The 26277-nt window shown below is 41.9% G+C and overlaps 1 protein-coding gene across 2 annotated transcripts in view; it reads right to left on the bottom strand.

The window, feature by feature from the left end:
* Positions 1–500: 500 nt before the first annotated feature.
* Upp2 (uridine phosphorylase 2) overlaps positions 501–26277 on the bottom strand; it is a 36502-nt gene continuing 10725 nt past the window's right edge. For both annotated transcript variants that reach the window (XM_027420393.2, XM_035446017.1), the window contains exons 3-7: positions 20521–20679; positions 18013–18127; positions 13260–13469; positions 10934–11080; positions 501–652 (exon numbers count right to left, since the gene is read on the bottom strand). In XM_027420393.2, coding sequence (XP_027276194.1) covers positions 501–652; positions 10934–11080; positions 13260–13469; positions 18013–18127; positions 20521–20679 — 783 coding nt within the window. The remainder of the gene's footprint in view (positions 653–10933; positions 11081–13259; positions 13470–18012; positions 18128–20520; positions 20680–26277) is intronic.

Below are 26277 nucleotides of genomic sequence, written 5' to 3' on the forward strand. Positions count from 1 at the left end.
AAGCATGGCCATATTTCCCTGAGGATATTTTTTTCCATACAGACCAATATTACAATGACACATTTTTGTAAATATTTTGAATGTGCATGATCGATTTTTGTCACTTGTCCAACACCTAGAAGTGCTGACAACATCCTAACACGCACTTCTAAATCTGTTTCAGCAAGCAACTGGTAACCATCTACAAAAGGCTCCTCTATTTTGACATATGCTTAATTAATGCTACATATGACACCCCAAATGTCACAATTCATGAGTTTAAAATATTAATTCTTAGATGACTTTGGTTAACTGGTTCTAAAGTGGAATTTGAACTTAATTTCACATGAGTATTAGATTCTCCTACAATAATTTCAACTTTTAGATAAAGGATTTCATAAAATCTTTTATGATTTTAGCCCAAGGATGAAAATTACATAAGAATGTTATAGACCAAATGCATGGCTTTTCAGCATTTCAGCTCTATCTGCAAACCCACAGGGGATGGGTGGGATTCTGAGTTATGACATCTGGCCGCAAAGTCCAAGCTGTTTTTTGATGAAATTGGAGATTAGTAGCTGTGGCCGTTGCTGGTACTCCACCAGGACATCATGCGACAAATTGATTTGGTCACTCTCAAGTCTGTCAAGTAGTGTCACACAGACCACGGCAGCTAGGAAAACAAGCAATATGGTTAGTGATACAAACAGGCTTATCTGTTCTACAGGATATTAGCCTAAAGTGCTAACATTCACAACATGTGTATTTTAAATTGTTCTTCTGTAACATAGATGTAATCTCCTGGATCCTCTAGTTTTCTCTTCCTTCCTTCCTTCCTTCCTTCCTTCCTTCCTTCCTTCCTTCCTTCCTTCCTTGCAAGACTCATCTAAATTAGTCAGTTGAAAATATTAAAAACCCTCTTTCCTCTGAAGTGTACTAGGCTAAGGAAAGCATTTTGCTCAGAAGAGAGCAAGAAAAAGATAAAAAACAAAAACAAAAAATCCTTTGTATCCAAGGCACACAAACCTCTGGACTTTCAGTTGTTCTTGCCAGTGCCAAGAGGAGGCTCTTCCCCCTCTGGAATGACATTTGAGTGCTGGGTGCAGTATATGAATGTGCTTGAGGCAAGTCCAATGAACTAACTATGGGATGCTGGCCAGAAAATACCCATGAAGGTGAACACAGATCCCGATGAAATGTAAGATCTCAAGTCGAGTGTTTGAACATTAGACTTAAGAGCACAAAAGAGCAAACACATAGCATTTAATTTACAAAGCGTTAGGGAGATCATGTGTTGGAAAACAAAATAACAACAATGTCTGGGAAAGAATACAGTAAGTTTTAGAAAGCAAAATTTGCATTTCTTTTGACCCAAGGGAAGTATCTTTGACTTGTCCTATTAGGAAAATCTAAACAGAAAAAAATGGGTACTTTATTATCAGTTTCATATTAAGTCTCTGATTCCAAGGAATGTGCTTACTTATATTGGAACCAGTGTTGAGCATTTAGGATTGACAACAGTGCACTAGTCTCCGTCAGCATCTAAAAGAACATAACTGCAAAGGGGGTCAACTCCTTCGACATAGGCAACCTGTGCGAGCACAAAAATAGAATTGGGTAATATACGTTTATTGACTCCCTGCTTCAGGCTTCATTGGAAGATATGGATTTAGGAATAAGCATTCTGTAATCACAAGAGTTTGTGCTATCTTTTAAATATTTACTTTTCATTGATAAATGATACTTAGATATATTTAGGGGTACAATGAAATATTTCAATAGGTATATGCATTATAGAAAGACTTAATCTAACATGCACCCTCTCACACACTTTTCATAACAACAATTAAAGTTTACTCCTTTAGATATTTAGACAGACACATTATTATCAACAATACTCTTTAGGACATTAAAATTTATTCCTCATCTTACTACAACCTTGTGCCCTTTGGCCAACATGTCTGCACCCCCATCCTGCCAACCCTTCCAAGTCTCTTATAGCCATGACTCTAATCTCTATTCCTATGACTTTTTTAGATTCCACACATGAATGGGATTGTACAGGATCACTTTCCGTGCCTGGCTTATTTCACTTAGCACGATGTCTGCACTGTTTATCTGTGTCATCACAACTCCCCAGATCTCCTTTATAAGACAAAAGTGTTCCATTTTATGTGCATTTATGTGCAGTTTGTTCATGCAGTCATGTATCCAGTCATTACTGGTGACCAATTTTGTTGCTTTTGTGATGGTGGCTGTTGTGAGTGATGCTGTAGTGAATACTAGTGATGGAATCTCTTCCACATACTGATTTCAGTTCTTTAACTTATATATTTGAGGTGAGATTTTTCAGACACCATGGTAGTTCTGAGATACCTCTATCCAGTTTCCCAGGATGGTGGTGCTGATGTGTATTTCCATCACTAGCATACTAGTTTCCTTTATTTTTTTTTTAACCTCCTCACTAACACTTGTAATTGTTTGCCTTTTCTAGTCATTGTAACTGGTGATCAATGATCATTGGGCTACTTGTTTCCCTGCAATTAAATTATACAAATTCCTCCTGTATTTTGGGTATAAACATCTTACTATTCAACTTGCAAATATTTTCCAATTCATGTATCTTTTTCTTTGGTTCAGTTATTGTTGTGTGCCAGGCATTGTGATGTCGTAATTCAGGCAGCCATGTCATGAAGGAGGTAATATTTTGTTTCCTTAGACAGATGATGAAATGAAGGCTTAGAAAAGTTAAACAAATGGCTCATTATGATGTAACTGCTAAGGAAGTAACCAGTTAATCCCCACTTCCTAAACAGCTGCATCCACTCCTGACCAGGTATGTGATGAATTATTCTGACTTGCCGTGGCCTGCCCATCAAAATGAGGCTTACAATCAAGTAAAAAAGCATGAAAATATTCAACTAGGGAAGAGTTGAATATTTCATCACCTAGGATCCTATTTACTCAAAAATCACTCACTTTGGTTGTAAAGCAACTTGACTGAGCAGATAAACAAAGTGGGAGAGCTAAAGACTGCCCAGGCTTTGCAAGTTAATGAGCAGTAGGTCTGTGAAGTGCAGCATGGCTGGCAGATGCAGGGAACCTTGCAAGTCCAGCTCCAATCCCCTCACTTGGCAGGATAAAAGGAAACTGGTGCTCTCTGCTCTTCACAGAGCGCGCACTGAGCAGACTGTTTCCCTTGGATTTCAAGGGTAAGGTTAAATCCAGAGAGAACAAGTAACAGCAATTTTGGCTTTGCTTTCTCCACCCTGGGGAGCTCTAACAAGCATCATGTAATGATCTCGTCACCTAACTATTTCCATGAACAAATAAAAGGGACTAATTACCCAGAACAACCTGTCAAAATGAAGCCTGTAGCTTTTCTGCTGTAATCCTTAGATTAGGCATGAAGGGGAGTTCCTGGGGCCAGAGGGACACTTAGTGACCTGCCTGTCACCAAGAACATTGCCAGATACCTGACCCAGGCAGAATGTAATAGGAACATACAGGTCTAAGGCAGAGCTTACTGTGTTCAGAGCCTTGTCATAATGCCTAGCAATTCTCAGCCCTTTGGCATCGTTTATGGCTGCCCAGAGAAGCTAATGAAAGTCATCCTCTTGTCTTTTTTACATTGAAAAAAAAAAGACGTGTCTTTCTATGCACACAAAATATCTGCAGATAATCTTAGGGGAGCTAGGGCCTCTAGAGCTCATATACCAAATCCTTTAGATTCCACACCGCTCTCTGGTCTACTGTGTTTGCAGCCTGTCTCTGATTCAGATCAAACCTCCAGCAAGGTTTTTGCATTAATGGGGTGGGGGTGGGGGCTAAAGCTAACAGGGCTGGGAGCCAACACCCATGTACACAGCAGAAACCAAATGAGCTGGCTGTTGGAAAACAGCAAAGGTTTGTGTTGCAGCTCCCTATCTGTTCCTCTTATCCATTCTTCCCTCCTACCCCCACTTCTGCCGCTCGATCTTCTGTTGTTCCTCAATGTTTGAGTTTATAAAGCCAACACCCTTTTGTCCTGGCCTGCCTGCTGTGGAAGGCTCTAGAATCATGTCACCATCAGCCTGAACCTTTCACTTCCTGTGTCTTCTTTGTGACCTTGACCTCAGGCTCTCGGTGGCCTATCACAAAACAAGTGGAGAAGTTCAGAGGGGCCAGCAGGGCCAGAGACATACAAATAACCAATTCTTATAGGTTCATGTTTCTCAAAACTTGGTCTACTGACCACCTGTATCTAGGCACCAATATTTCAGATTCTCATGCTACATACCAGATCCCCCTGGAACCAGAGGGGTGGCAAGGGAGCACAGTAAATACTTGTAGAAAGCATATCTTTTTCATTGAATTCTCTGAAAACTATTTGAAAGACTTTCAACTCCATTCCAGAATCAACCCAAGTTACCATGAACATACATACCTACAACCTACTCCTTTAGGTCAATAAAGGCATGCTGGACTAACTGGATGCGAGCTTTCACATTACATCCTCTGATTGTCCAGTGGCTCTTATGAAAGTGCTATTAAAGATGCTTCCTGTTACAGCAGAGCTGACGATTTCACTTATTTAGTTTTTGGATAAAGTTTAACATTTTAATAAAGTTTTGTCAAAACAAACCAAAAAAATCTCAAATACTTTTATTATATAATGAGAGTGGAATAACACAACTTGTTTTCATTTTCACCTAAGAAACCCAGAGCTCAGTCCATGTATTCGCATTTACCTTTGAACTTCTGAGGAGTGTCTTTGATATTGAGGCCCCTAGGAATATGTCCACTCACTTACATAAGCACCTCTTATTCTTTCCCCCTTGTTTTAAATACCATTTAAACATCCCTGATCCACTGAAAGCTGTTGCTAGTGTTTTCTCCAGTACCGGTGTGCACACAACATTTTGCAGTAGTAACTACACTTTGTGACACCATATGAAGAATGCAACAGCCAGGAGGCAGTGGTGTTGGATCTGTTCCATCCTTGTTCTTGCTTAGCTGTGCTTCCTTGGGCTGCTCAATTATTCCCTCTAGACCTGGCTTCATCCTCCCAGAAAAGGATGTTTTTCAGGGTCTCCCAGGCCTTCTAGTTTCCACCTCGGACCTCACATCATCTCATCAGTAGAAAGACCATGTTGTCTTCCCTGAGGAGGCCTAGCAACCATGCTGGGTCCTTGATCTGCTGGATGCTGGGCCATGAAACAAGATGACTTGGGATGACAGGCAATAGAGTTAGTCCTGGTCCCTGGTCCTGAGAGGCCAGTACAGGCTGTGCCAGTCACACAAAGGGTGTGTTGGCAGTGGCAAGAGAAGGTTAGGATTAGAACTAGTCAGTCAACCAAAAGTACACTGGCTTAAATTCAAAATATGCTAAAGTGTTTCAAAGTAAGTTATTTTTTCTTAATCTTGTCTTTGTCAAATTTACAAGCCGAACAATAGCTAAATGTTAGAATTTTAAATGTTTCGTCTCAAGGAAAAGAAAATGTTTGAGATGATGGATCTACTAATTATCCCAATTTGATCATTATACAGGCCCTACACATATTGAAACTTGAACAGTCATTATTCAGCAAGAAAAAAAAGTACCACAAGGTGTGGTGTGGTGACACACATCTGTAACCACAGAATTCTGGAGTTTGAGGCAAGTGATCAAGACCAGCCTGAATCATAGACAATGCCTCACCAACACCCCAGGCAAACAAAGTAATAAGTTAACTACTTATTTACTTCCAAGTTTTCAGATTTGAAAGCTGAGTTGTCATGGTAAAATTATGGTGATATAATATTATAATATAATATTACTTGGTGTCTGCTTAACTTTTTATTTGACCCCAGCACTAACTCTTGGGACCACCAGGTCCTTATGGTTTGTTGCCCAAGGTAAGACAATTATCTGTTCACAGTCGTTACAACACTAAGCTGGCCTCTGATTTTGAATAGTGCACATTTGGCTTCTTTGGTCCAGAGCCCCCCACCCCTACCCTCCAACCCCCCATGGAAAGGATGTGTTTCCATGGAAAGGCTGTTGGAAGAAGCAACAGTGTTCCTAGAGCAAATGGCCTGAGTCACATAGAGCTGAGGTCAAGTTCCAGAGACGGTGAGAAAGTTAATAGACCCGATCTACTATTTCTCTTGTGAAGGCATGAAAAGCAGCAAGTGGTTGCCAAATATCCTTGTGGAACAATTTTTCAAAAACCTGACTTACTTCTATTCAGGGATTAAGAAATACTCCAGCTACAAACCTAAAAAAACACATTAATTTTGTGGTAACATCTTTTGGGCTTTATCGATGGTCACCATGCAGGTCCTAGACACCACGATCCTTCATTGTTGGGCAACACCCACCAGAAGAATTAAAAAAATTGAATTGAAGTATAGTTTCTGTTTCCTTCTATTGAACAGTTTCAATGTAATTCTCTAAAGAATGAATGCCTCCCTAAGTTACGAGTAGCTGTCAAAAGAAATAACATGAAATTATTCCTGTACTCTAAAGAAAAGCCACTGTGAGTTGCAGACAACTAAAGGCATTGAGAAGAACTTGAGCTGGGCCTAATCTTAGACAAATATTAGGTTTTATATATTGCTGTGCAAGTTTGTGTCAAAGGCAGCTCTGTCTAAAAAAAAAAAAAAAAAAAAAACTAGATACAGGCTGAATATATTTATAGCAAGTTCACAGCCCAAGAGGGTTATCATCTTTAATTAGAAGTGAATTTGACTTTCAGAGAGGGACAGATATGTCACAGATGTGTCTATTCAGTATTATGTTGCTTTCGTGTTGTCCCCTTTTGCATTATTCTGAAGGTACAGCTTGCTGATGCTGGGTGATTTGAAGTCCACTATCTCCAAACCCAAATCTTTGTTAAGGTGGCACTGGATCCCTATTATGTTTGTCTAGGACAATGAGCAAAAGAGCAGCAGTGACAGATGGGTGTTGGTGGCCTTATTCTAGGCAGTTTGTCTACCTAAAAATAACAGCAGACTCTGGGACTGCAGGTTTGCATAAATCTAACAGCAAAGGGAAATCCTGGCTCCCATCCTTCAAACAACTCTGCACCACTAATGTGGCCCGAGAATGGAGGATCTGGTTTTCTATGGCCATTTTCCAGGGTCAAGTAGAGTCTCATTGTCATTTTTTATATTCATTCACTCAGCAAATATTTATTGAGTTCCCATATGGCAGACATTATTCTAGGTGTTGGGCATGGAGCAATGACTAAGTCCCTGTTCTTTTGGTGCTACATCACAATGGAGAGATAATGAATGTCACCTTTATGCACTGTGCTGATTTGTTTTGTCTAATTTGAAACAAATTAGAGTCAGCTGGGAAGAGGGACCCTCTGTTGTGTCGTCTCCATCACATTGGCCTATCGTATGCTTGTGGGGTATTCTCTTGATTGACTGTTGATGTGGGAGGATCCAGCTCCCTGTGGGCAGTACCATCCATAAGCAGGTGGACCTGGGTTGTCTAAGAAAGCAAGCTGAGCAAGCCATGGGGAGCCAGTCAGTAAGCATCATAGGGTCTGACTTCCCTCAGTGATGAACTGTGACATGGAGGTGTAAAACAAATAAACCTTTCCCTCCCCAAGTTGCTTTTCATCAGAGTATGTATCACAGCAACAGAAAGCAAACAAAGCATGCATTCATCTAAAGCAGTGCACAAGTTAATATAGAAGAAAAACCAGAAATACAGCTAATAGTGTTGAATATGCAACAGAGAAGCAGAATAAGTGATATAAACATGAGTGATTGGGCTTGGGCACTCATACAGTGGTCCCCTGAGAGGTCAAGTCTCCCATTAATTGTGAAGATAAGTGGTGAGCTACATGGACACAAGCCCTCCCCGGGGCCAGCAGATGCAGAAATGATCTGTTTCTGTCAGGGTTCCAACTCTACGACAGTCTTCTGAGTTAGAACTGTGCTTCCTAAAAGAGCCGTGTTAATGCACAGTGTTTTCCCAAGGCAGAAACTCTCATCAGTTCTCAGATTGCTGTGAATTCATGTTGGTTCTTCAGCTGTCTTGTCATATAAAAAGACAGAAAGGACCATATAAAAAGACAGAGAAGGCAGCCAGGAGAGTAGGGTGGTATGGGTCGGTAGTAACTGTGGAGGGGAGTCAGAATCTTGAGAGCCGAAAGCCCAAGGGTCCTGATCTCTGGGGTCAGGTGAGACTTCTCCATGTTGCTTGCCATTCATGTCCTTCCTGATTTTCTGCTAGAGCAGCAACGAGTGAATGCACCCTCAGCCCTTCCCCCAAGGCTTTCCTGGCTCACAGAGTGGGTTGGTAAATTGACTTAAGTAAAAAAAGGGCTGTGTGGCAGTATTCAAGCCTTCCCACTGGGAAGGAGTGAGGGAGAAAATGGTTTGAAGTGACAATGAAACATGGGGACATGATAGCAACCTGTGCATGGGTCTTTTGTCTAGCCCTTGATAGTTGATCTTCCATGGACAACATACCAGAAATCCGCTTTTAAAAACAATGATGTCTTGGGGAGATAAGCAGCCCCTGTGACTGTGAAGAAATTTGGATAGTAATACTTGGCTGAATTACAGAGTTGAAGAGCTGCAGAGCTGTGTGGATGGAGTGTGTTGGCTGCCGAAAGAGGTCTGTATGATGAAAAGGAGATTGCTGCAGTGGCTAGGAAGAGGGAGACCTGCAGGGATGCTGAAACCAGAAGCCAGAAGCTGCCCCAGCAGCAGAGAGGATGGAATGATGCATACGGATAGAGGAAGGCAAGTTATGATGGAGGGGTATCTGCAGGTGGAGGTGAGAGCAAGGTCATGAACCTGCTGCAAGGACAAAGAGCTCTCTTAAAAGAAGAACTTTCCTCAGGTTTCTGCAGGCTTCTCAAAAGACAAAGACAGATACCCAGGATTCACAAGACTACATTGTTCCCCGAGGGCCAATAGATAGATGCCTTTTGCAAAATGAACTCATGGTCTTCACCACACTTACACCTGGCAGCCTGTTGGCTCAGCATTTTACACTTGACTATATTGATTACCCAATTCTGCTCATTTACATGTTTGCAGTGATACTCGTTAAGTGGTCACTTGTTTCCATATTAAAGAAACCCAGAAGGTCTTTCCTGGTGAAGAGATCTTCTGCATTGCTGCTCAAGTGAGGCCAAGTTGCCCTGCTCTTGCTAACTTGCTTAGGGGAAAGCAGAGTCTATGGTTTCTCTGAAAGTGAGCATTTGAGATGGGGTGGGGTAGAGTCTGGGAAGATGGCTCCGGTTAAAACACTTGCCGTGCAAACCTAACTAAATGCCTGGTAAATGTGGAGAGCTGCCTGTAATTGTAGTCTCAGAAAGCAGAGAAAATGTTTTTCCAGGAGCATTCTGGTCAACAGAACTAGCCATGTCAGTGAGCTCAGGGTGTGACTGAAATAGAGCGGCAACTGAGGCAAATCCCTGATCTCCGGCTTCCGCATGACAGGCACACTCCTACACATGTGCCCATATATATGCTAACATGCTACATATATACACATCACACACATACATATGAAAGGGGAACAATTAAACAGCATGAGGAAGAACTTGTAGTTAGTTGTTCAGCCGTGTAGTAGAGGGATTGTCATGTACATGTATCCCAAGTAAGACTAGCTAAGGAGAGTGTCTTTCAACTAATCTCCTTATAAAATCTCTTTACTCCAAAGTCCATTCTCAGAAATGTTTCCATGTGTGCAAACATTTATAACATACTAAATGTATTGGCTATAAGGACAAATGTTAGACTTCAAGGTTCTTTTGGGAAGTTTTTTCCCCTCTCTGGGCAGCAGAGAATACTCTCCTGGTGTTCTGCCAACATCACTGATCACACCTCTTTGGAGTCTTCTCTAACTTTTAACTTTGGTCTCAGCCTGTCTATGTCTATGCTCGCACATCTCATCTACTGTATTCACTTTCAATGCCATCTTTACACCATCAACTTATAAGGTTACTCTTACAATCCAAACCCTCCATCTGAGCCCCAGTCAAAAGTCCACCTGCTTACCTGACCTCCATTTGCATGTCACTGCCACCAAATCGTCTCCTGAACATATTCTGTCCCTGTTGTGACAAGCTCACTCTTCCCAGTATCCTTGGGGCCCCGCCTCTACCCTAAAACTCACACTGAATTGTCAGCAGTTCTGCTGGGGTTTCTCTTTTGAACCCTTGCAGAGCCTGACTGCATCTCACTACCCTCTGCTATCACCTTGGCCCTTCATACTTTGCTAGAAGCTATCCTGGCCTTTTTCATTCTTCTTCTCGCTTCTGCTCTGGCCCCATTAGTTTCTTCCCAGCTCAGAATCCAGAGAAAGTCCATTGAAACCTCTCTACTCTGAGCTCTCTGGTGCCTCCCTGTTTCTAGACAGAAAGTCAAAGTTTTAACAGTGCTGCACGCAACCTGCCCATCTCTCCGACACCTCACACCTCTCACCATTCCTCCCAGCACCTGCCTCCACCTGTTCCTGCAGCACACCTGTGTGCTCCTGATATATTTAGCTCTACCTTTACACTTTCCGGAACGTGCTTCCCAGGTTCCCATGTGGCCTTTCCCAAATGGCACCTTCTCCTCCTACCTTTTCCTGACCATGCTAATTAAAATTACGACTCATTGACTATTTTAGGAACCTCTCATTTGCATCCTGTCTCAACAAATTCCATTATGGTAGAAATAGCAGTCACTACAAAGATAGAGAACAATGAACTTGCAGTTGAGTGCTAGCTACATCATCGACCAGCACGTGCCGCCCGTGGATTTTTGATCCTTGAGCTATTTCCTCATACCCATGATAAGAACAATGTGCTACCTGCTCATAAAACACTATAGATAATGTATCCTAGGAATAATCTTATGGCATGCATTCAACACAAAACAAAATTTATCTGGGCCCCCTTTCCTTCTCCTGAAGAATGAACATAAGATGCCTTTGTGAAAGAGTGGGGGCCCTTGGCAATTGCAAGAAGTTTACCTCTCAGACCACACAGTCCACACATGGCAGCGAACACCGTCGACTCCATCTCGATGTTCCTGACTCCAGCTTTGTATGCTCTCTTCAAGTAGTCTAGCTTTTTTTCTCTTGAAAAGGAACATAATGCTCCATCGAGGTGGCCCTGGCCTGAAAGAGGATGGAGGAATTTAGTGGCTGGTGTCTCACCACCATGGCAGCAGCCTCATCAGAAGACTGTCCAGTGATGCAGTGCTGAGCACTTCCCTACCTCTTAAGTGAGTCTCCTCTCTGGAATTAACCTGGCTGCTGAATCTTTCTTCCCAAGGACTGTAGAGCATGGCAGCACCTGGCTCAAATCTCATATAAAGGGTAGAATTCTGTACAGGAAGGAGTGCCCAGTTCTAAGGGGCAGGGGGAAACTCAGGAATAGGGCAAGGGGGTCACAGATAAAGTGGTCCTTTGAGGAGAAACTTAGGTTGCTGCAGTAACAGGTGAGACAGACCAGGTGGAGACAGGGGGTGGTGAGGGGCTTCATATTTCAGTGATGCTCCTGAGTCAAATGGTTTGGACACTGCCACTCTCCATAGGACCACCACAGCCAGACATAGGCAGCTGGTGTGTCCTTTGTCCCTTACACACTTCCCAGACTTCATACTAACCCTTCACTCAAGTTTTCCCTTCCGGAGTGTTCCTGTTATTTCTGGTTTATTTAATTTCACCAGGTTTACCAGTAGTGACAGAAGGAGGTGGAGAACAACAGTCTGATGTTACCTCCTCGTCTCCCACCCCTGCCCTGTGTGTATCCCAACTTTTCCCACCCAGCAGTCCCTGGGTGGAAGCCAGTTGCCATCCATTGCTTGTACAGTCCTTCCTGAAGTCTTTCCCCTCCTTAGGCCCTGTTCTCTGTGGCTTCTGTCCTGGCAGTCAACCTTTGCCTGTTCCTTCTCTCCTCCTTGCTCCTGCCTGCCAACACTTCTACCGGCATTATTTAGGCTGAGTCAAACCCACAGGGCCCAGTGGGTAATGAGAATGTGAGGTCGGCCTAGGCAGATCTGTGTTGCCTCACTTCACCTACCATAAGTAGCCCTAGATTGAGCCAGGGCTTTCCAGGGCTGTTATGAATATAGCATTTTTTTCTTTTTTCCATTTTTTTTTGATTTGTGAGTTTAAGGGTTTTATTATCAAAGTCCTGTCCCTCCAGGTGTGGGCAGAGGTCTGGTGGTCACTGGTGAGGCGGCACTAATAGTTCAATTTTTTACTTTTAACCCTACTTTATGTCATGTCAAGAAGCCAAAAATATGAATTCTCATATGAAAAGTTCCAGAAATTACAAATGTTGGCAAAATAATTCACAGTTGGAACAGTATCTCACAGGCCAATGGAAACACTGACTCCGCCAGGCTTCTGTTTATGAGCTGTGACTCGAATGCATGGGTGGTGGCCCTCTAAATGAAGGGCCTAAGAGTCAACATCCTAGAACAGGGTCTCTCAATCTGTCCACCTACTTCCCTGCCTATGATATCAATACCTCAGACATCTTTACTAACCTGAACACACACAAACAGAATGCAACCTATCTCCATGTGTAGCTTTTAGATTCTTAAAGCAATACATATACTTCAATCTAGAGAAAAGTAAAAGAAATTGCTAGTGAAATCTTCAGATTAACTATGGTTATTCTACGAACGCAACTACAGTGCCAGGGTTGCTGAAAGCCAGTACTATGACATCAAGGCAGTGTAGATTCTTCTGTAGTGAACAGAGTTTGTCCTTGGGGCTTGTTTCATCTTGTTTTTCTTTTGCCTTTGCCCCTCATCCCTTGGAACAAGAGCTGCTGTATGGCAAATGACCTTCAGCTTAACTCTACTCTAGGTGTGGAGACCCTATACTCTTGGCTGTGGGATAAAGGCTCCACCTAGAGACCATCACCTCCCCACAGGATCTGTTTAATGAAATTCTTCTCCCCATTTCCTGGTCTTACTTCTCACCTGGGGTTCAGGGGAATGACAGAAACACAGAACCAGCATATTTCTCTGTCTTAGACTCAGCAATCTAAGTAAAAGTCACAAGCAGAGAGCAGATGCTGTCAATGCCACTAATTGCATTTTAGTATTCAAACTGATAGAGGATTAAACCCATTCTCAGTACCAACTCATTCTGTGTGTTTCTCAGCTGCTTATTAAGCCCTCATGTTGCTACGCTTTAGTAAGTAAAAAAGGCTATTTGCTTCCCCTTGAAACTCTGCACTATTAATTTGCTGGTATGCAGTTTTAATATAAATCATGGGTTTGGATAACAAACTGCTGGTGTTTTTCTACTGCCTTCGTGGTGTGTAAAGGATTCTCACCTTCATAAAAATCATAGGTACACATCGTGTGTCCAATGAGGGTTGGGAAGTTGGGGATCTCTCTGCTACAGTTGAGCAAATCCGTAGCCAGTTCCTTGTCAAGTTCAGTGCTTCGGGTGACCACGTTGTCCAAGATGACCTGCTCAAACCGAGGCTTGAAGAAGGAGTCTACAGCTATATCTGTTATTACGACAGACCCTGGGGCAATTCCTGCAATATGGAATAAATAAGTGATCCCAGAAGATTGCTCAGAGTTGACTTCTGTGACATGTAGTATATAACCTATTCTGTCAGCATTAATTAATGCTGTTTGTTAAAGTTTCCCCTGCTTTCATCTTTAAGAATTTTTTTTTCTGTGTGCAATCAAATAACCTTTAGAACAGGCATTTTCATTGGCTGTCTGTCCAGATTCGCATTTACAGTGTGGTGGGGTTTAGATTTCAAGACAAACATGACTCTTGGACATGCAAATTAGTGCCAGCCTTCAGGCTCAAATTTGAATAAATTAGGTCAGGAATAAACTAAATGAGCCTGCCAGCAAGCAGCTTTCACAAAGTGATGTGACTACTTGATATTTAATCTTCCTGCAGACTCCTGGATTACTATAATTTCTTGGCAGCTCTCTCCACTCTTCCTTCAGACTCTCATCACATACCCTCCTTTTTCTCCCTGACTCCATGCAAATTAGGTCTCTTGGCTGACCTTCCATTGCTGCAAAGTCTGGCTTGCTCGAGGGGCCTGGGCCCACTGAGATGCCATTTTCTGTCAACTCCTCCTCTCCCTGCCTGGATGTATTCTTGTTCTCCCGACTCCCTTTCATTTCACTGATGCCAGCATTCTTCAGCTGTCATCTGGAGTCACTCCTTTCCAAAAGTCTGAGCCATAGAGGGAGAACCAACGACATAAGCATAAATAAGTAAAAGGTAATAGATAGATAGGTTACAGTGAGTTTCCTGGGATGTTCCAGGACCCACCTTTTGATTTGTCCTGATTTCTACTGAAAGCCCGAGAAAGAAGGTGTATCTAGATGGTTCCCTAGGCAGTCTGTCTCCGAACACTCATCACACATTTTACAGTCATTTCTTTGTCTAATTTTCTACTGGAATACAAGTTGTATCAGGTTAAGAGCAGTGTCCTTCATAGCTCTCTCCCCGGGTCTGGTGCTGTGCCTATCACATCATGAGGATTCAGTAGAAATATGGTCAGTGAGTACATGGTTCTATAAAGATGTCGCACGACACAGGCCTGCAAACTCTGTCTTAGTAAATGAAGCTTTGTTGCAACGTGATCATGCATTCATTTTCATACTGTCCTTGCTATATCTGAACTATGATGTGGCATTAAGAAGTAGCAACATGGGAAACAAGGAGGACTCTACGAGAGACATAAATGGTCCCCCAGAGAAGGGGAAAGGGACAAGATCTCCTGAGCAAATTGGGAGCATGGGGGGAGGGGAGAGGGAGCTAGGAGAATGAGAAGGGGAGAAGAGGAGGGGAAAGGAGGATATGAGGAAGCAGGAAGGTTGAGTTGGGGGAAGAATAGAGGAGAGCAAGATGAGAGATACCATTATAGAGGGAGACATTATAGGTTTAAAGAGAAATCAGGCACTAAGGAAATGTCTGGAGATCTACAAGAATGACACCAACTAACAAGCTAAGCAACAGAGAAGAGGCTACCTTAAATACCCTTCCCTGATAATGAGATTGATGACTAACTTATCTGCCATCCTTTAGCCTTCATCCAGCAGCTGGTGGAAGTAGAAGCAGACACCCACAGCTAATCACTGAACTGAAATCCAGTTGTAGAGAAGGAGTGATGAGCAAAGGAATCAAGACCAGGCTGGTGAAACTCACAGAAACAGCTGACCTGAACAAGGGGGAGCTCTTGGTCCCCAGACTGATAGCTAGGAAACCAGGATGAGACTGATCCAGACACCATGAACGTGGGTGTCAGTGAGGAGACCTCGGAAATCTATGGGGCCTTTTGTAGGTAGATCAGTACTTATCCTTAGCATAGGAATGGACTTAGGGAACCCATTTCACATAGAGGGATAATCCCTGAGCCAAGACACATGGGAGAGGGCCTAGGCCCTATCTCAAAGGACATGACAGACTCTGAAGACCCCCCTATAGAAGGACTCACCCTCCCTGGGGAGCAGAAAGGGTATGGGATAGGTAGGGTGTTAGTTGAGGGGGGGCAGTGGAAGAGGGGAGGCATGTAAAAATAATCTTGTTTCTAATTTAAAAAAAATGGAGGAAAAAAAGTAGCAACAGAAAGTGCATAGTTTGCAAAGCCCAGAACTTTTACTACCTGGAACTTCACAGAAAATGTTTTAACAACCCTGGATATGGAGTACAGACTCATCCTGTTTGGTATAAATTCCAATATGCCAAACTAGAGTTAGCTACAGAACACTTTAAATTTTTAGCTAGAGACCTGAGGCAGCTGTTCTAGTTTAATTTATGTTGTTGTAATAAAACACCCAGACAAAATCAGGGAGGCTAGGTTTATGGGGTTTACAATAGCAGGTTATAATACATCAGTATGGGGAAGATAAGGCAAGAATTAGAAGCAGCCAGTCTCATCCACAGTCAAGAACAGAGAAAAAAATACATGTACATGTACTTGTTTGCTTGCTTGTGTTCAACTCTTTTCCTCTACTCCTGCATGATTCAGGACCCCCTGCCTATGGTCACACCACATCAGTGAATTTAATCAAGATATTCTCCAAACAGATACACCCACAGGCCAACCCAATCCCTCTCTGCAACTATTGCCAATGGATGCTAGATTGTGTCAAACTGACAGTTGAAGCTAAACATCACAGTAGCCTCTGAAGACACAGCTCTGGTTAGTCAGAGGCATCTTAAGGAAGTCAATCAAGGGACTTCTTATCTTGGTCAGAGTGTCCCAAGACATTGAAAAGGAAGTTGAAAACGTGCTTTCCTCTAACTGTCTTAACATGTGGATACATCCAAGAAACATTTATAGAATTTTTGTCCAAAAATGTTATTTAGCTGTGTATCTTTCCCTTACCAAGTTATTTTCTTAGTTAAGAAATAATCATGTCAGTAAAAGAATAAGTAATATCTGTATTTTCCATCTTCATATACAGTGTTGCTTCAAACAAAGCAAATGAACCTGTCTTAGTTACAGCATTAGCAATGAAGATGCAGCTCTGAAATGAAGCTGTTTGCATCGACACAATGGTTAATTTGCCTCTGTTTATAGGCCTCCATCATGCTGTTAGTACTATCTTATTGTTGTCTGCACCATGTTATCATGAAACACACGACCATTTGGGATCATTTGGAAGGTCACTAGAGCGACTTGCAGAAGACTTGTTTCATATCAAGTGACAATTGCAGCAGTCAGGAGGACCGAATGTATAGCTATGAGCTCAGAAGGCAAATCATTGTATCCCACAAACCAAGAATTACAAGCAGCCTTAATTATGGTATCCATGTCTTTCCCAGGCACGTTGTTCCTTGAAATTGATTATTTGGGAAGCTGTTGGATAAACCGCAGTCCAGAAGGATGTCTGATCAACACTGATTGCATATCTCCATTTCTATTTGGAAGAACATTCACAATTTTTTTGTCCACATACGAGGGGTTTTGACTGACTTTGTTCTTGGATTATAGCTCTAGAGAGGCTCTGGTCCTTTTTAACTTGCTTGATCTTCGTGAAGAGCCATCTGTGACTCATGTCCTTTGAGGATTTTTGAGATCTCCTCTCACTCTAAAATGGTTACTTGATCAATGCTAAGGAGCTTGTCTTTTAAAAGCTCACTCCCTATTGTGTAACCATGTAGTCCTGTCACTCTGTCAATCAAACTTTTCCACTTAGAATGGTGTGTCTGCATTTTCCTACACTGTCATGGTAAAATGACACCTTGACAAGATTTGATCCTTAAGGAATGATAGAAGTGAGGCAGGAGGCTCTTGGATGAACTTAGGTAGTCCCAGACCTTCCCTAAATGCCCGTATAGTCCTTTTACTATGCAGTTGAGTGAAAGACACAGGGAAGAGAAGGGCAGTGATAACCACTAAGAAGAGCCCAAAGCAACATTTTGCTAGTTGCTATAAGGTCTGATACTTAGTAGATAAGACAGGCAAATTCTTGTAATTTTCTTTACCCAAACACCCTCATTCCCTTCACATAAAACTTTTCAGGCCCAAAACCTGCTCTTATCATGTGCTGGTAAGTTTTTATCAACTTGATTCAAACTAAAGTCACCTGGGAAGAGGGAGCCTCAACTGAGGAACGGCCTCCATAAGAATAGCCTATTTATTCCACCATGGCCTTAGCTTCAGTTTTTGCCTCCAGATTCCTGTTTGATTATTTGCCTTGTATTTCCTCAATGATGGACTGTAAAGCCATATATAAGTCCTGTCCTGCCCATGTTGATTTTGGTCAGTCTTTTATGATAACAACAAAGAAACAAGCTATACCATAAAACCATACTTTCTAATAATTCTTCTTTATATGAACAAAAGTAGAATTGCACACACACACACACACACACACACACACACACACACACACACACACACACACACACACACACACGTGAGAGAGAGAGAGAGAAAGAGAGAGAGAGAGAGGAGCTAAATCCTTAAGTCCCGCCTCCCAGTACTTTGCAGCCCATCTGGATTCTGTTGGCTTCTATACATGTTGGTGTGCTGTGGATTAACACCAAGATGTATGACGAATTAGTCAGCTTTAATGGTAGAAAACAATCCATCTCACCAATTCCCCCTGACGTTCCGATTCTGATGATGGTAACGTCACAGCAGCGTGCATGGTGGAGTAATTTGATGAGTTCATGGAGCATAATAGAAATGGAAGGGATGCCCATCCCATGCTGTTGAGAGAGGAGAGAGTCATTACACATCTCACACATGCATAAGTGAGCAGGACGTATTTTTTCTTCTTTACAAGTTAACAGCCCTTGTATAAATTTACATAATCATAAGAGTGTGCCCATGCTTGGGAAAACATAAGTCATCTCTAAGTGATGCTTTCATGGCATGCTGATAGCTGTGTCCATCTGTGAGGACTAGAGAGAGGCATCCTACTGCCAGTTAAACTGAGCCCCTCACTGTCAAGAACAGAGGTGGGATGGCAGAGTTCAGGTGTGCCAGGGTGGTGTCAGCTCTTGTCTCCCGTGAGGCTCTTTTCAATGAGCTTATGTGAGGAGGCTGCCTCCCCTATACACAATTGACATACAACTGAAAAAACATAATTTTGGATGCCCTTTCACCAGTCTTATTTCACTCCAATGAGTTTAAAACTTATGCTGAATATGTGAATTGCCATAGATCATGACCACAGCCTGGTTTAATTCAGCATTTATGTCAAAACAGTCAGTCACCAGACTAGGGGGCAATCAACACAGGCCAGAGGATTTAGCCATTTCTGGTATTTCTGTTACGTCTAACAAAGCTTCAGAAAGATCTTCCATGCTGTAACTTGTAGGAACTGGAGCTGAGTTTTATTAGTAGCTACTTCACTTCTAACATGGTGGAAGAATATTGATCCACGGCCGTAGAGACTTTGGAAAACCACTAGAGCTTTGGTAATGATGTCAACCTGAGCTCCCTCTCCTTCCCATTATCAAGAATATTAATCTGTGGAAACTGAGGGCCTCTAGGGTCACCATTTTCCCCCATTCAATAAGCCCCGATTTCTGAAAGCTTTGTAAACCTCCTGGATCCAGGAATCAAATCTGTATTGATTTGTGTGTCCAAGATTAACAAGTTTGGGGCCTTGGCGCTGGCTCTGCAATGAATTAATAAATATTTGCTTCAACTGTAAATTAGAGGATGAGATATTATTTTATCTCTTAGGTTCCTTCCAAATGAGCCATTTGTTAACTCTAGGATCAGCACTTATTTTTCAGTCTGAAGATAAAATTATAAATAGACTCATGTTTCTCTTAAAATTCTCTCTGTGTGTCTCTGTGTCTCTTTCTCTCTATGTCTCTCTCTGTGTGTCTGTCTCTCTCTCTACAGTAGCTACTGTAGATTTGCAGAGGTCTCTACTGGGAATCCCATGCCTATCTAGTATTGTGTGTGTGTGTGTGTGTGTGTGTGTGTGTGTGTGTGTGTGTGTGTGTGTGTGTGTATTCAGTTTATGGACATTGATTCAGTTACTTTTGACTCTGCCTTATGATGAATCATTTCTAATCATTTGGAGTAGTTTCACTTTTTAGATAAATTTTACTTTTTTCTTTCTCCATTTACTGTGCAAAATGGAGCAAATAATATAGTTCAAAGGATTTTAACTGAAAATTAATAGGACAATATCAGTGAATATTTAGCTTCTTCTAAGGCAGATAGTCTATAATTTTTTATGGAATGAACAAATTAATGAATGAATGGATTCTGCTTTGAGAAGCCAAAACAGGTTTCAGACACTCTTGGTCTAGAGAGAGGATCAACTTCACCACCACAATCGTATTATATATGTTTTCTTCTGTTACCCTTCCCAGCTCACATTACATTCCATCACTGAGTAATATGAGTAATCTGAGGGATCAATGAATCATGACTGTCCCCTGAGATAGAGGGCATTTACAACTGAGGTCTTCAGAATTGCCTCATCTATGCAGGTCTTACTATCCCCATCGGACTACCGTATCTCTTAAGCCGACTACCATATCCAAATACACAACAGACTCGGAGTTTTGCTTCAGAACACAGTCGTGTGTGGAGAGCTGAGACAGGCAGAGAGGGTGACTGTGTACAGACACCCTTCTGAATCCTTGCCACTGCTGGGAGAAGCATTTGGCTTTCAATTCGTCTTTAGACACACTGTGTCCAGGACATCTATTGGGCTCTAAAGAGAGGCTAGAATGTCACAAGAGCTCCATGGAAAGACACTTGAAGCTTTTAAGCAAGCTTACTCATGTTAAATTCTAATGATGCCAGGGACTGGCCTTTACTAAAGCTGGATAAAGGACAGAGAAAGAAAATGGCTGGGGAGGGAAGCATGTTAATCAGTTAAGAATAGAAAGATGGGTGGACTGTGAAGAGTGTTGTTCTTCTTCAAATAGTTAAATAGTAAGTGTAAAGGCAGGTGGTGACCCTGCATACTCTGCCCTGACCTGAAAACCTTCTCCAGTTGTGTCAATTTCTTCACTTGGATGCCTAGTGTAAGGCAGAGGTGGGAGGTGGGGGAGTACTGTGTTCAGATGGTCCCGGTTTGGAGTCCAGCCTGCAAAAGGTAGCTGGCCTGCAGCTTTCCCATACTTACACTGATGGAGAGCACAGGGCCTGTTTTGAACATGCAATATCTGTCTGTCCCCGCACAGATGTCTTCAATGCCTTCCCCATCTCCCTCCAACTGGAGTTCCTTGTGCATAAACTGTGCAAATGCTTTCATTCTGTTGGGACTCCCACCAACGCAGACGAACTGTCAATAAGAAGAAACAGGTGCCTCACTATTATAAGAGCAAGGGTCAGCATTCGATTCTATTGTTTTTATTTTTGTTGTACAGTTAATTTACTTCTGAGCATGTGTAGATGTCCTGGTTGGGGTCAGAATTTGGCTCATTTACATCATTAACCTGAAAGAAGTCAACTAAGTGCAATGAGTTATGTACTAATCTAGTGAAGAAAATCCTAAGTGTTGACATTGTTCAAGGAGGTATTTCCTGGTGATTTTGCTTATAGTAGCATCAGCCAACATCATTATTGATATAATTCCCCTAGTGGTGTGCACTCATAGGACAGATGGTTGGTGTCGAGTCCAGAGGATGTGGAATATAAGCGAGGGAAAAACAAAGGGACAGCTATCAATTTTACTGTGTTTTCTGATCATCCACCCTAACAATAAGCTTTTACTTTAACTGTGCTGGGATAACTTCAAGCTTGACAGGATTCATCTCAAGATTTTTCTGCTCTTTACTGAGAAAAACTCATCATGGAGCAGGGCTTGTTATTGTAAGTTCAGAACTTGAATGCAGTGTTTCATCTACCCCACTAATTTGTTTTTGTTATCTTATTATCTGACTTTAAGGTAGATATTTCTGTAAAATGTTGTCATATCTAATAAAATATGGTGATCATTGGCAGTTAGGCATGGTAAGACATGCCTACAAGCAACATTCTGAGGTTAGAGAATTGTGGGTTTGAGAACAACCTTGACTGCATAGTGCATTTGGACTGCACCACACAGTAAGAACCTGTCTCAAAAGAAAATTATAATTGCTGATGTCACAACTTGTTAGGGATACATCAACCCCAAGGATAAGAGAATATTCCAGAGAGAGGGGAGCAGAGTGGCCTGTTGCTAGCCTACATGAGTGAGCACCAGGCAGGGGTCAGAAACAGAGAACAAGCAAAGCGTTTGAAGCCAGGAGCACACAGAAAGTGGTCTGGCAGACAGCTGCTCAGAAACAGAAGCCACACGGTATGGGGCAAGTGTGGTGCCATGTAGTGTAAGAGATGTGGTGTGTGTGTGTGTGTGTGTGTGTGTGTGTGTGTGTGTGTGTGTAGCATACAGTGTGGTGTATGTGGTGTGGTGTATGCCGTGTGGTGTAAGGGGTGTGGTGTATGGAGTGAAGCCCAGAAAGCAAATGCCAAGGAATACTGGAAAGCCGCCATTTGAACGTAGCAGGCAAACCTGGCTCATCACTGGTTAAGTAACTTGCTCAGTGGTACATGAAACCTTTATATTCCCCAGACCACCATCTTCAGTGCTCTCGGGTTTAATCAGGATGAAGTGAGATTGAACATGAAAAAGGAGCATGCATGGATGCAGGTACCTTCTAATTGACCACAAAATGAAGAATTTTCATATCAGGCAACACTGCCCTGGCCTGCCTTTTGAGCTCACATCTCTCTATTGCAGAATTCAGTAGAAATGAAGCTGAATCAAGTTTCCTGTTTAGTGGTGCCTGGCTGATGTGGACAGCACTGAGCAGAGGATCCAAAGAAGGCTAGCAAGGACATTCACAGGGATGTCTGGAGAATTCCTGAGGTTGTAGAGTGGGTACCCCTGGTGCAAAAGATAACAGAAGTGGTGGGTGGTCTGATTGCATAATGCATCCTGTTTCCATTTAACAATAATTCCTGGGGAGCAGACAGTCAATCTCAATCACAGGACATAATTATTCTTTTTGTCTGGGCACTCTTCATGTCATCTACCCTCACAGTTGTCTTTTCTGCAATGTCTTAACAGATATTCTGATAGGGTGTTAAGGTAGTAATGAACCATGGGAGTCAGTCACCATGGTTAGAGCCAAGAGAGCCAGGCTAGGGCCATTGTTTAAGGTGAGCTTTGGTTACTATTAATTATTCATGGATTTCCTCCTTGGTTGCTATAAGTAGTTAAGCACTTTCTTGCTATGAGTAAGTCAAGTCTAAGTACAAAGAGGACCCTTTTTATACACAAAATACAGTAGTTTGAAAATAACTTCAGTGTGTGGTGCCAGTCCATCTAAATGACAACAATTCGGATTGACCATAAAACCAAAACAGATGTTAAAATAGTTTTCAGTCTGTGTTCTGCTTTGAACTTAGGTATATACGCAGTCAAGAGTAACTTCTGCATATTTCTGGAGGCATAAAGATGATGGGCCTGTCCAGAAGCAGGCTAGTTCCTGACAATTCCTGCTAAATCAGACTAACCAAGTATCACTTGCAGACACAATTGCAATCTGGCTGCTTTAATGAGAGTAACATCCCACTGACGACCACCAGCCAACATCGGCCTTCAGTGCCACTGGCTGTGATTTACATTCCAAACAAAATGATCTTTGTCCAGGATTTATCAAAGGAAGTAGAAATACATTGGGCAGGAAGAAGAAGCATTATATAAGTATGTTCAAGACTTTGCCTGATGATTTCCAGAATAAATTCACTTTCCAATGTCTCCAGTAGCTTAAATAATTTTGCTATGTTGCATTAATTTAGAGCATAAATGCAGTTTATGTGTCTTGTGCATTAAGAAGGACTATAAACATTTTGAATGCATATTATTAAGTCTTAGGAAGCAATGATTTTCCATGTAACTTAAAATTCTGAAGACAACATGCATTTCAGAAGCATGGCCCAGAGCATCCTGAGCTGGTGCTGAATGGCCCCTACCTGAAGATGAGCTTTCATGGTACCAGAAGACAGCATGCAAATGTCTAAAGGAGGGGGAAACCCACAACCCTATCTAGCTATGATGCCTGTGAATCGCATCAATGACCGCTATGGCATAGTTACCTTAAGGGTGCAGTAGTGGCACACATGCCTTGGCAGTAACCACTAGCTCTCTAATTGGACTTAAGACCCATCCAACAAGAGGGAAAACATTTGTACTGGAAACCTAGCCAACTACTCAGAGCTAGGAAAGTCATGGTTACTGGAGGAGAATCTACAGCCACTAATTTACTAAGCCAGCATAACCCTGACAACAATCTACAAACATTAGTCCTTATAGCCACAGATAAATGTAGTTTTTACCCCTTGTCAAAGCAATTCTCTTTGCAGCATACTGGGAACACTATAGAGAACCACAACTAGTCAAAATGCAGAGTTGTGGGGCACAGTCCCAGTGGCTACATCTAAAACAATTCCTACACCTAAGGTTCAGGGAATATTGTGGAATAAGTAGTGGAAATATTGCAAGATCCAGAGGATGAGGGAGTTTGCTGGGAAACTGTATCGCCTAGTAACATCAGAAGCTGTACTCATAAAGTCTTACGGACATTACTACCCAAACGTGAGGTGAACAAGGACAACAGCAAAGGGCATGTAAAAGAAGATTATAGGGGAAGCTGTAGCCACGCCTACTTAGGGGCTGGCTACAGGTGTGCCTACAGAAGATGGAGAAAAGCCCATGAGGCCTCAATCCAATACAAAGAACAGTAGGCAACTGAGGGAACCTGGGAGCCAGAGCGGTGTTTTTCCCCAGTTATCATATATATATATATATATATATATATATATATATATATATATGTTAGTGATTTTATAATAGATACCTGTTAAAGACATGATAAGTATATATTTGAATATTGAATTTGAAAACTATCTTTCTAGCACCTCTACCATATTTTTCAATTGTTTCTATCGCCAATGACTATGGCAGACACTGACAAGTTATATGCCAAGACTCTTTCCTCTTTCTGGGTTCACAGTCAATGTTGATTTCCCAGGTGGAAAGGCCATATGCCCGAGTCCCAGCCACTAGAATATGAGCAGAAGTGAAGTGCTCCACTTCCAGCCTAGTGCACTGATGCACCCCCTCTCCAATCTCTCAAGGAGGATGGATATATTGTACCTAACTTCTGCTGTCTGCTGGATGGAAGTCGACACCCAGGGACCGGGTCTTGGGACCTCCACTCCACCTGGCCAGTCATCAGCCAGGTGCACCTGCTTTAGGCTTGTTATGAATTGAAGATCAACTTACATTGTATTAGGCCTCTGAGACTATGTAATACCATGTAGGAAAATCCTTCAAAATATAGGAAAGATACAAAGGAATAAAGGTGACTGTCAAGAGTTCTTTAGATTTGCTTTCTTTTCCCTGTACATTTATTTGTTTAAGACAAGATCCCATTTAATCCAAGTTGGTTTTGGACTCACTATGTAGGCTTGAATTCCTGATCCCCATGCCTACATCTCCCATGGGCTTTGACTGAGGGCGTGCACCACCATATTTAAATGCTCTTCCATATTTAAATGGTATGCCCTACTATCTTATCTCCCTTTGAAGTTAGTATTGATAATAATTATCACCATCTTGTGTGGAGTAAGGTTGAATTTTTAGGTATTGGTGAGTTATGTCCTTGCTTTGTAATCAGAATTGCTGATCTGAGACTTATGGTTGAGTCAAGAAATCAAACCTACAATGTTCTCACTCTGGGACAAGAGAGTGCAGGATGAAGGTACATTTCTGAGCATGGAATCTATAACAAGACTGACGATTTTATCTTCCTCTCCCCAAATTCTGTTTCTGTTCTGATCCTAAACTAAACACACTTTTGCCTCCTATCCGTCAAATTGGGTCTGTGACTGGGGCTGCTCTCTAAAGAGACAAACTATTCTAATTTAAAATGTGTGTTACCCAACTGACTGTATTGGTGGGTGGGAGCAGCTAAGCAGTTCTGAGAAACAGAGTGTGGCAAAAGTGTTGATGAAAATTCAGTCAGGTAGAGAAGTAAAAACATCAAGTTCCAATTTCAGGTGATGAGACCAACAGAGATGAGACCATACGCATTCTTGTGTTTCTGCACATAACATGTATGAGTCTCATCCCTAAAACAAAGCCATTGATCCCATGATTTATCAATAACTAGGGGAGTCACAAATGCAGTGTTGAAAAAAAATATATCGTAAGAACCAGAAACTGTTTCATCAGGGAAACCTGGGTTTAACTTCAGCTTTTTCACTTGCTGGCTGCCTTATGCCTCCCTCAAATATATATATATATATATATATATATATATATATATATACCGGTGGGGTTTTTTAATTTTCATTTTATTTATTTATTTATTTATTTATTTATTTATTTACTGCTTGTTGTCTGAAACAGGGTTTCTCTGTTTAACAGTCCTATTGTGGAACTTGGCTCTGTAGACCAGACTGGTCTTGAATGCACAGAGATAACAGTTGTGTTTTAACACTATATATTCATTGGACCCTAGTGTCCTCCTTTGTATATGGAAGATAATATGTAGTTTCTAATGTAACCAAAGCCAGACTTCAACTCCTGACCCTCCTGCCTACACATCCCATGTGCTTTGATTACAGGAACATAGGTAGAAGAAAAGAAGGAAGAGTCTCCATTGTGGGGACTGGGTAGGATCATATACAAAGCAGGCAGTCCATGGACAGTAGGGGAGACACACATACACACACACACACACACACACACACACACACACACACACACACATAGTCACCGTGTATCAAAACATCTATCTTTTTGATGTTTTAATGTATTAAATAGAGTGCACCTTCGTTTGTTAGTATGGCAATCCTCTGTTCCAAACAGCCATCCTTAAATAAAGGT

This window comes from Cricetulus griseus, chromosome 6, assembly GCF_003668045.3.
Source record: "Cricetulus griseus strain 17A/GY chromosome 6, alternate assembly CriGri-PICRH-1.0, whole genome shotgun sequence".
In the NCBI taxonomy this organism is placed as follows: domain Eukaryota; kingdom Metazoa; phylum Chordata; class Mammalia; order Rodentia; family Cricetidae; genus Cricetulus; species Cricetulus griseus.